Source organism: Tinamus guttatus, unplaced genomic scaffold (assembly GCF_059628265.1).
Source record: "Tinamus guttatus ecotype Peru unplaced genomic scaffold, ASM5962826v1 Tinamus_guttatus_pri_ptg000489l, whole genome shotgun sequence".
Taxonomy (NCBI): domain Eukaryota; kingdom Metazoa; phylum Chordata; class Aves; order Tinamiformes; family Tinamidae; genus Tinamus; species Tinamus guttatus.
In genome coordinates, this window is record NW_028289023.1 from 3,170,093 (window position 1) to 3,181,387 (window position 11,295).

The window sequence follows — 11,295 nt, forward strand, 5'->3', positions numbered from 1 at the left end:
CTGTAACGGGTGCTGGTTTAACCCCAGCTGCCTCCAAGGCCCATCCTCCCGTCCAAATGCCCTAAACGAGGCACCGCACAAGCCCTGAACCCAGCAGCCCTCACAGAGCCACCAAGCACAACCCAGAGCCTCCCACTGCCAGCTCAGGAGCTCCAGAAAACCCCTTTGCTGGGCAGCACCCCTGCAAACACCAACACCCTCTCACTCCGACGCCGCAATGCCTGAGAAATCCCAGAAAAACATTTTTTACACAGAAGAAAATAAGAATAAAAATAAAAATAAAAATAAAAATAAAAACAAATAAATAAGGTTCCAGCTCCCTGACTGGGACCTGGCTTGAGACCCATGAAGGGCTCGGGAGATTACAGCTGCACTTTCCTCACGCTGCTCTCCCTCACACCAGTGTTTTCTCATTTATTCTGATCATAAGCTGCTTACCAGGCACTGGCTGCACTGCTTTCCTGTCACCAGACGTTTACAATAGCAGTTTCCTGTCTCCGAATCGCAAGGATTCCCACCGGGATGGGTCCCCAGGGGATTGCACGCACAAGCTAGAATTGGGCAATACAAATAGGTAAGTTAAACCACAGAATTCAGTTACATTTTAGGTGGCGTCCAATTTAAATATTTACCATGAAGCTTCCTTTAATTACCCCTGAAAGAGATTTATGGCACACTTTTCCCTCCACCCATCCCAGCAAAACTTCCCAGTCTTAGAGTTCTATAATTAAAAACATGGGAGGAGGATTCTGCTATTTCCACTGACCATACTAGGAGGATCAGCTGGGGAACTGAACTGTAGTGGGGGCAGCTTCCAAATTACAACCAATCTGTAAGAATGTTTTCCCTTTAAGAAAAACAAGAAATCCAACAAACAAACAAAGAAAACACCCACCCCGCAAACCAAACTCTCCCAGCCCCACCAACTCCTCGGAGAGCTTTGGATCGTGCAAAGAGGGCCATATGTTCCTACTCACACTGACAGCCCGCTGGGTCATCGGCACTGAGGCCGTAAAAGCCCTCCTTGCAGAGGTCGCAGCGCTCGCCCTCCACGAACAGCTTGCAGCGGCACTGCCCGGCAATGAGGCCCGCCGAGAAGTCCGTGTAGCGATCGCAGGCCCCGCCGTTCTGGGAGCCGGCTGGGTCACAGTTACAGGCTACAAGGGAAGCGTCGGACACATTGGAGGAAGAAAAAAAAAGCCATTTCTCACACTGAATTGCTTTAACTCATTTGCTACGCAGGAGGCGGTGACGGTATCCTTATTACGAGCATTAAGTGGTTTGAATGTGTAATGGCCCAACAAATTTCCAGGTTTCTGAAGAGAAACAAAAGCCAAGCCAGGCTCAAGATCTCCAAGATAACACTTGTCCCTTGCCAGCCCCAGCGCTGCAACGGCTGCGGGACACGGCAGCAGCTCCTCTTGGTCCTCCCTATTCTTCTGAACACTCCAAACTGCTGCATGTGGCACGGGCACACGCCGGGGAGCGGGGTACTCACGCTCGCAGACGTCGGGGTCGCGCAGGTCTCTCTCGGGGTGCTGGAAGTAGAAGGGCTTGCACTGCTCGCAGTTGCGCCCCACGGTGTTGTGCTGGCAGTCGTCGCACACGCCGCCGCTGCTGTTGCCCGTGGCCATGTACACGGCCATGTCGAAGTGGCACTGGCTGGAGTGGCCGTTGCAGTTGCACTCTACGACACGAGGCGAAAAAGCAAAGTTAGGGCCCGGTGCCACTGGAGCGTCGAGCCTGCAGGAGAGGCACGTTCAAGCCAGCTGCAGAACTTCACACTACAAATGCCACAAGCCCCTCGGGGAAAAACATGTAACTCTAAGAGCAAAAGGCAGTATCAGGCCTCAGATTTGCCTCTTCCTTCAACTCACTTTTGCACGCGTTGCTGTTGCGGCCTTCGGCGGGTCGCCAGGGTAAGTCATGGTAGAAATCCAAGCACTGCTCGCAGTTTAACCCCTTGGTGTTGTGTCTGCACATGCAGTGCCCGTGGACCTACCATTAAAATGGAAAACTCAGAGTAATGTATTTGGTTATAAAAACAGGTAGGTCCAGTTTGTTTAAACACATGCTTTTCCAGTTTGTTTAAAACACAGCTGGTAAATAAAGTTTTTGGATATGCTATATATATGCTTTTGGGGTATACTTTTGCTTATACTTTAATGCATGTAGTTGCATGTAAGAGGACAGAAGTATCATTTATTTGCTTAGATGTAGCCATGCAAAACTGTCCTTCTTTGCATGCTGAAACTAATGCACGAACAAACGCCCTCAAGCATGAACAAGGAGAGCACAGTTCCAACTCCTGTAATCACAAAAGCCTCTTGGAGCTAATAATTAGCTGTGGATTAGCTATTAATTAGATATTAACATGCATCTAGTTACAGCAGCCTGCCACTTCTAGCCCAGTGCTGTTTCTGGAGCAGTACCTTGGTTCTTAGTTACGCCTACAGCTATGCAGACTTATAGATGCAAGTGCAGGTCTTGCTTGACTCAAGAAGGTGTTTCAGCCTTTGCTGCCCTTATTTATGCCCTTATTTAAGGTCATTCTAGGGCAATCAAGTCCAACAACAGACTCGTGTCTGACAGCACACAGATAACTCTCTTTCTGCATTGCTGCCTTTAATCTTATCGGTTCTTTAACATAATTAGAAAAGGAAATTCAGGATGCTAAAATAATCTTCAATTTTTCTGAGCCCCCTGTGGTTGATTAACACCAATAATGACAGAAATATTCACTAATGAAGATAATGGTTTCCCTGCTTGGTAATTAAGGTTGAGGGAGAAGCCAGTTCCTGTCATCTTCCTACTTTAATGTCTTTATGTCATTGAGATTAAGAGAGGCAGAGTCAGACAAGGTTTTGTGGAGAAGAGTGGAATATTTACCATCCCTTCCACCTCCTCACTGAAGCCATCCACTGGCGCACACTCGCTGGCATGGCCGTAGCAGAAGCAGTTCCCACGAACCACCATGTCGTAAATGGCATAGTAGTATTTCTCCCTGATCTCCATCCTGGAATCCAGGAGATTATCTCCCAGAGTGTGCAGCTTGACGAATTTGACTCTCAGATTTGTTATCTTTAGGAGGTCTGCAAGGAATACAAAGAAAACCTGTGATGTTATTTACCAGATAATGCACTGAATGGAAGGAAGCCGGGAGAGCTGCATCCTGAACAATGTGTGACTTCCCTGAGCACACGAGCACATCCCACTAGCTGAAATTTCTGGACTCATATACTGGACATCACTGAAATCACATCACTTCATATTCCCAAATTCCAGAATTACACTGACTTACTACAGGTGAATCACTATGTAAGATAGTTTAGATTTGATTTTAAGGAATCGCTGCATGAAGACCAGGTGGTTTAAAAATTATGAGCCTTTCAGTCTTTGGGAATTATATATATACACACACACATATATACATATATATATAGATATATAGATTCCCTTATATGCCCAGATTTCCTAGCTAATGTTATATTTTGCTGAAAGATGTAACAATCTATCACTAACCAAATACAGAGTAAAAGTTTCCACAGGGTAATTTGCGGGAAGACAAAATTCCAGTAATTAATTCAATCTATCTGAACACTTGATGTTAAGAAGCCTGTCTTTTCTTACAGGCTTGAAACTCTGCCTGAAGCAGTGCTCCAAGCCAATGAAAGCAGAGAATCACAGTTTCTCCTTTACACTTTGGTTAAGAAACATGCAACTGATTCAGCCACTAGCAGACACTCTTCTACTTCAGCTATTTTCCTCTGTTCCAGTTAAGCTGACACTGAAGGACACTAACTGAAACTAAGAAGGAAAAGGAAATTAGAGGTGAAGATTAAGGCCAAACTCTGCAGTTCCCTGCTCAGGCCAAATGCACAATGACAGTTTCCTTTTAGCTGCACTATATCAATGTAACTGTAGGTCTGTATGCCTTGACTGCAATGACTGTAGAAGACTGTTTTTGTTTTACAGTCAGCGTGGACTTGGCAATACCAGCAGCAACCACTTAAAAGCCATGACTTAGATGTCCTAAATAACAAAACATAAAAACTTCGATTTTAGCTAGAAATGTGAAATGATATAAATATATTTATAGTTGTATTTTCTGAACACTGCACAATTAGGGGATCGTAATAACTGCCTGATCAATGAAGAAAAAGAACAAATACAACGATATGCCTACGAACAATCAACAGAGTTGAAAACACTGTTCCTTATTTTCCCAAGAGACCACTGTCAGGAAGAAAAAAATACCACAAATGTATTAAACTGAAATCAAAATTATTTTACAGATTAATGTATGACTTTATGGCTTATTAGCTTTTCAAAAATAAGTAAATAAATACAGAATTGCTTTCAAAAGACACTGGAAGGAAACTGCATACATACTTTGAATTCTTGGACTGTATGGATCTTCAATTCTAAAAGCAGGGTCTAAAACACGATATATTACCTGGAGGAAAAACAGTACAATGAAAGACCAACCTTTAAAAATAAGAGAATCTAAGTTTGTATAGAGGAAAGTCTATATGAAAAATAAATTAAAAAAGAAACACTCTAACCTCTCCCTCAGTTGAAGGCTCAATGTCAGAGTATCGCGAGTCACAAATGATATCATCCACTTTCTTCATGGGTCCAGTTGAAATTCCAGGAAAGGAGCTTTCACAGTCATAGGCAAAATACCTATATATTTGCCATGTTTTCCCAAAATCAGACGACCTTTCTATCAGCATTGCAGCAGGACGGAATGTCTAACAATAAGAAAATTGGAAGAGACTGTAGTCTACTCATTACCACTTGCATTTAAATTCAACACCTACAAACATGAGCAATTCATATGTCTGGATTTTTATTCTTTACTATTGATATTCTACCTTCTGTTCAGAGGCAGATCACCACCTTCTTTGAAATAACCCACAAGCTGGTCTGTCCTTAAAAACATGGCATTTAACAAGCTGTTGAATGAACAAGCTGTTAAATATACATATAATCAAAAAGCAAACACCTACATTTCTCAGAATCCAGATCCCTTTTCAAAATTGCAGGTCTAAAAGTAAGGCGTTAGGGAGACAAAATGATGTTTTCTGCTGCTGGTAGAATGCAATGCAGGTTCTTGGGTTGCCCCAACTCCTCGTTTTATCTCCCACATTTGGAGCTGCTGGAGACCTGATGCTCTCCAGTCGCACAGGGAGGCCTGGGCACAGCCAGGGACCTATGTTCAGGGCTTGCTGTTCTTCTTGGAAATTCTTGCTGAGCAAGTTCTCTGGGATGTGCAGAAGAGGCGCAATGTCCTCCTCTCTCTCCATTTGTCCACACCACCTCTCACCTAAGAGTTGTCCTCTGTATGTCCTCTCCTGCCTCTTGAAGGACACCCAGACATTCAGCACATCCATCCCTACCGCATTTGGCTCCTACTTGAGCTGCCTTCCACCAAACTCTGGCAGGCTCCATTTGTTTAAAACAAACCTCCTTCCTTCTTAGCCACATGTATTCAACTCAAGAAGAATTAGGTACTGAGATTTCTTTTCTTTTTTTTTTTTTTAATTATTCCCTCTCCTTTAATTTAAAGATCCAGTGATGATCTTAATGTTTCAAATTCTCAACTACATTTCAAAACTCAAATTAACACCCATCTTGCACTATCTGGGTAATGTCAACAACAGCTTCCTCATCAATTTTGTGGTTTTGGACTGAACCCTAAAAAAGCTGAGGACAAAAACATCTCTGTCGTGGTTGGAAAGAAAGGATATTTTCATGGCTTTCTGGCTGAAAATATCTACAAATATCTTACAAAGAAAAAAAACATAGCAACTCCAAGGTGAGGCAGCTCAAGTGTAAATCCCACAAGTTCAGTCAACGAATCCCCATTAAAAATTGTCCTTCCCCCACAGGCTTCCCAAGGGTGCCCCACAGGCCTGGCCCTGGCACGGACTGAATCCGTCCCACGTTCTCCTCCTCAGTCAACCGTGTCCTCCCTGTCACAAACTCATCCTGGCCCCGCTCCAGACAGTCACACTCCCACCCACATTGGGTTTAGAAATCCTCACCCCAGCAGAAAGGGGCCCATGCAACATGAGCACCTTCCACAGCAGGCTTCACGTGGGAATCTCAGGGGTCCCCATGCTTGCTGCTGGGGTGGCAGGAGAGGATGCTGTCCCCGCGTGGCTGCCACCACGTGCTGCCACAGTGGAGATGCCAAGAAAACCCACAGCAGAAACCTGGCAGCTCTGCTCCCAAGCCACCAGGCAAGACCAATCTGTTCCCAAGGGGCCCGCAGAGCTGCAGCCCCTGCAGCCTCAGCTGAAGGCTGCCATGAGCACTTGCCGTGATCTGGGACACACAGGAGATAATCTGCCCCGCCAAGAACATCTGTTTAAACAGAAACAAAGCCACTTTGTGTACAGATGTTCCTTCTTCCTGAAGACCTTTCCATTTGCCAAAAGAAAACTGACACTGAGGCCAATTTCTTTTAAGGAAAAATCCTTGCTAACATATGATTTTGCTAATGACCTGCAACATAAGCATTACAGAGAGAAACAAACAGTGTAAAATCTACCTTCGGTGCAACTCCTTCTGCAGCTTCGTGCACTTGGAAACTTAAACACAAGTCACAACTCATCCTTCCTATGCGACCTCCACTTGTTAACTTCAACTCTGACTTGCTAACGCTTGACAGCTCTAAAATGCAGGCAAAATAGCTCAAACAAAGCCCAAATCCCAAATATGAAATGGATGTGAATGATGGAAGAGAGTTGTCAGCTCCTCGTGTTTCAGGAGATATGAGTTTTTCCACAGGCGGGACTTTTTGTGCTCCCAGAACACCTAACAAAACTGGGAAACCAGCCTCCCTCCACACCTTCGTGCATGCCAAGGGTACTTTAAGATGAAAAAGTCTGTTTCCTCGTATGGCGACTTTGCGGTATTTTTCCTCACCCATCTTAGTCCCAGGAAGGGGGGAAAGGGCGAGGTGGGTCCTGACACTATGGGGGACACCAGCAGCCAGGGCTCCCTGCGGGGTCTGGGGCCTCCTTACCTTGAACGTCATGATGAGATGAGTGAAATGAAATTCGGCCTCCAGGTTCAGCTGGATAGTCACGTTCTCCAGACCTGCAGGGGCAGCGCAACAGAAACAGGGATGGCCATCAGCCGCCACCCCAAGCCTTCCCCAGAAGCTGTTTTTGCTGGTGACAGACCCTTCTCTTTGTCATTGGACTCTACCATGCATACGGCTGGTGCCAAAAGAGCAATAAGGAGCAGCTGGGGAGGAGCTTCTCCCAAGGCAGCACCGAGGACCTGCCAAGATTGCACCATGCATGGGACAACCGTGCACCCCAACAGGGCCTGGTGGGTTCTCACCCATCACCCAAACCTTCCTCTGACCGCTGACAAAGGAGAGGTTTTCCAAACCAGGACTACATGTGGCCAAGGGTTCCATGTGGAAAGGAAGAAAAACAGTTAGAAATGTTATTTTGTCATGTGGAAAGACCTCTCGAAACAGCTGGCTACTAATTACATTGTGGTTAGAGATATATTAAAAAGACCTAGTAATATTTACAGAGGGGGGAAAGTAAGAATAAACCAATAAAAGGCTTAGATTTTCAAACAGATATAACTTCCCCTGGAATATGCAGCAATGATCCCTTCTGCTGCATGCCTGAGCGACAGAAAACATAAATTGGACAGAAAGAATCACTTGTTTTTTATCGTTGAAGGACATTTTCATGACCTTATGAGCTAAGAACTTTTCTGTGCAAGCGCTGCCAAGCCTATTGCAAAAAACATGAATTATTTGCAATGCCAGAAGAGAACCACTGGAGACAAGCGCCTTGCTAGCTCAATCTAAGTGTCTAAAAGGGATTTAGCAAGAACTTTCTTTACCAGGCAATAGAAATGTGTGAACATTACCGTGTTATTTTAACATATGACAAGACAGCTACTGTCAAATACACTTGCAGAAATCCAAACCTGTCTGTGTGGCTTTAAGCGCTACCTTACAGCTTAGGGCAGGACTGCTGTTTGAGAAAATCTAGACTCCTTATTTTGTACATCCTGGTATGTCAAAAGCTAAGCACATACAAGGAAAAGGGGAAGAGGAATAAAAGATGAAAAGGGGTTTAAAAAATAAATAGATAAAAAAGTCACCAAAAAGTCAGCATTTGCCTTTCTCCTCCCAGCAGGACGGCCTCAGTGGCGCTGCCGGGATATATTGGTTCCTGGAAGATGCTCCCGCTCGCTCGGAAGCGGCGCTGGAGCCAGCGCAAAGCTCCTCTCTTTAGGAAAAGCCTGTTTGAAAGCACTGGGACAACTCCTTCCGGCGCTCCCGGAGAGCCGGGGGCCGTGGTCCAAACCAAGCGAGCGCGCCAGGACGCACAACGCGGCCGGGCGGCCGCGAGCGCCGCGCGCAGCGGGAGCCCCCAGCAGCCGTAATTGCCAGGCTCGAGATAAGAGCAAACAGGGAGGCAGCCTGAAACAAAGGCCAGCAAAGCAAGCCCTGTGCCGGGAAGCGGCTCCCAGGCTCCCTGCGTACCGTTTTCCGACTGCCACCAAAGCTTCAGGCGGTTCGGAGCGAACGTGGTCACCACGTTTTCTATACGGTGACTATCAGGATTGAGGGTGTCATGGAAGGGATCCTCCGAGTCACATATGAAACACTTTTTGTCCTCCTGAAACAACAAGATAATCAGTTTTATCCAAAGGGCAATAGTTGCTTCCTGCAGATAAGAGTATTTTCCATCAATTTCACATTCCACTCCTTTTGTCTGCCAGAGGCACCAAAGGTATTTCTTTTTTTTTTTTAGACAATAAAGTGTATTTACCTTTTTGAATTAAATGCAAATTGCAAGCCAGACGGAAAATATGCCAAGAATTCAATAAACCTTATTTTTATGAGAAGTATGCTTTCTGTCTAACTTACAGTCTCAGGAAACCTCTTTCAGCAATACACATTCTCCCGCACAACTCAGAATCAAAGTAAACATTTATGGTAAATCATTGACCTGGCTCCGCAGGGCTGCACTCACACGAAACTGCACCTTCAGAAATCTGTGAAATCACATCGGCTTTTAGGAGCTGGCTTGGAAATTAAGTTCTCCCTACGGGAGAGACTTCTAGGGAGGTTCAGTGCCCCTCAAGGACTCATTGGGGCTGCAGTAACTGGGTCTTTTCAGCACGGGGTTAACTTCACTCTGCACGCAGGTCTGCGCCTCGTGCTTTCCATGCTCCTGACATGGTCCCAAGTGGGAACGACCTCCCTCGTGCACGTCCTTTGTAGCCCCGTCCTGCCCCGTCCTCGGCGCGTTCGAACGCACGGCGCCAAGAGGGCGCTTGGCTCCGGTCTGCACACGATCTGAAGGATTTCTTCACTGGTACAGAAATAACCAGGGACACAGCAGACAGCCACAGAGCTGTTGGCTGCAAGATGGAAACAAGGGCACGTCTGAGCTTCTCCAGCGGTGCTTTTTATTGCGAAACCCCCCGATGCTTTGGCAGTTTGAGACAAGAACAAAAAAATCAGGCCCGGCCCTGGTTGTTTTGTTCTGCAGAGATCCTACGGTCCTTAAAGAAGCTATGGATCAGTGCTGACATACACTCAAAATGTTCCTCCAAACTCCTCTCCGTGGTACATCAAGCACAGACGCAAGAGCGCTGCAGTAAAGCCAACATGTGCACGCTGTGGGGCAGAGATTAGGCAACTCTGGGACACAAATGGACCAAGCTCTATGGCTACTTAAGCAGGGCTCTTGGTTGCAGCAGTTTCCCTTCAAAGCGACAAAATCAGGTCCCTTTGTCCCCACAGTAAATAGGGCTGGATATGAAACCTCTGGTTTCACTTTAACAGAGCTCCCTTTGCAACTGATATTTTATACTTATCCAGCACCCGCTCTGACTCGGAGAGCAGCTTCTTTCAGCCTGTGGATCAAAAACCTTTGTGCTTCCCCCGAGATGCGCTGGCCAGCTCTGCTCTGCGCGCACCCCTTCCCTCGGCGATCGTACAGGACTAATCATATTATGTGAGCGGCGGCGGGACCTTAACGCGGCGCTGCAGGCCCGCTCCGAGTCAGGAAGCTGTCTAGACGGGGCTGCAAAAAGCGCTAATTGGACGTAGGGCGGCACATTCTTGCTCGCTAGCAGCTCCCGCGTGGCGTCCGCAGCCTCCAAGCCACAGCGTGGGGCACCCGCATTGCTTTGAGGGACCCGACGCGGCAGCGCCGTGCGGTGGGAGCGCAGCCCCGGGGCAGAGGGAGGTTAAAACAACCCCTTCCCTCCCTCCCACCGTCCGTCCGTGAGGTGCTCTGGGGAGAAGATGGGTCCCCCCCATCATCATGCGTCCCCCCACACTGGCCCCATGCCAAGGCCCCACCTCACGCGGTGCTCCATGCTCTGCGCCCCACATCAGTGCCCTGTTCCGCACCCCGCACCACTGCTGTGCCCCACAGCCCATGCCCCACACCAGTGTCCCATGCCCATGCAGCCCGTGTCACCGCAGTGCCCCACGCGCTGCACCCCACGTCACTGCCCCGCGCCACGCTCCGCTCACCTGGAGGTGGCTCACGATGCAGTAGGGCTCGGGCTGCCGCAGGCCGCACGTGGAGGACGCGGAGAGCCGCGAGGCGCGGCCGATGAGCAGGTCGCCCGTGGCCGGGTAGCAGCTGCCCTCGGCGCAGCCGTAGCTGTACTCGGGCTCCTGCGCCGCGGCCGCGGCCACGCACAGCCCTGCGCGCCCGCGGCGGGCGGGAGAGGGGACAGCGCGGTGAGCGGGGCCGCCCGCGGCGCCCCGACGGCGGCAGCGGCGCGGGCATGAGCGCGCGGCGGGGCATTACCGAGGCAGCAGCACAGGAGCACCTCGGCGCGGCCCATGGCTCCCGCGGGACGGGACGGCTCGGCTCGGCTCGGCTCGGCTCGGTTCGCTCGGAGCCGCTCCGGACGCGGCGCGCTCTCCGCGGCGCTCCCCGCCGAAAGCGCGAGCGCGGCCGCTTCACGCAGGCGCCGCGCCGGGAGCGGCTCCGCGCCGCCGGGCGCCCCCGGCCCGGCCCTCCTCCTTCCTCCCCTTCCTCCTCCTCCTCCTCCTCCCGCCGCCCCCGCGGGGCCGAGCCGCGCCCGGCCCGGGCAGCGCGACCCGCTCGACGGGGCCCCCGAGGCGCCGTTGGGGCTGAAAGCGGCCCCGGGGCTGGGGGCACCGGCCCGGCCGGCCCGCGTGGCCGGCGGCTCCAGGGGAGGCCGTCGAGGGCGGCTCCGCGCCGGCCTCGAGGCGATCCCAGCGCAGGGGCGCGATGTGGAGAGAGGAGGCTGCAG

At 49.4% G+C, this 11,295-nt stretch overlaps 1 protein-coding gene across 1 annotated transcript in view; it reads right to left on the reverse strand.

The window, feature by feature from the left end:
• The window catches only part of LAMB1 (laminin subunit beta 1), a 37,265-nt gene extending 26,341 nt beyond the window's left edge, over nucleotides 1-10,924 (reverse strand). The window contains exons 1-11 of the mRNA XM_088533219.1: nucleotides 10,824-10,924; nucleotides 10,541-10,716; nucleotides 8,531-8,666; nucleotides 7,037-7,110; nucleotides 4,566-4,754; nucleotides 4,393-4,456; nucleotides 2,890-3,092; nucleotides 1,878-1,998; nucleotides 1,499-1,687; nucleotides 978-1,157; nucleotides 439-551 (exon numbers count right to left, since the gene is read on the reverse strand). Coding sequence (XP_088389345.1) covers nucleotides 439-551; nucleotides 978-1,157; nucleotides 1,499-1,687; nucleotides 1,878-1,998; nucleotides 2,890-3,092; nucleotides 4,393-4,456; nucleotides 4,566-4,754; nucleotides 7,037-7,110; nucleotides 8,531-8,666; nucleotides 10,541-10,716; nucleotides 10,824-10,860 — 1,482 coding nt within the window. The 5' untranslated portion in view covers nucleotides 10,861-10,924. The remainder of the gene's footprint in view (nucleotides 1-438; nucleotides 552-977; nucleotides 1,158-1,498; nucleotides 1,688-1,877; nucleotides 1,999-2,889; nucleotides 3,093-4,392; nucleotides 4,457-4,565; nucleotides 4,755-7,036; nucleotides 7,111-8,530; nucleotides 8,667-10,540; nucleotides 10,717-10,823) is intronic.
• Between the last annotated feature and the right edge of the window lie 371 nt (nucleotides 10,925-11,295).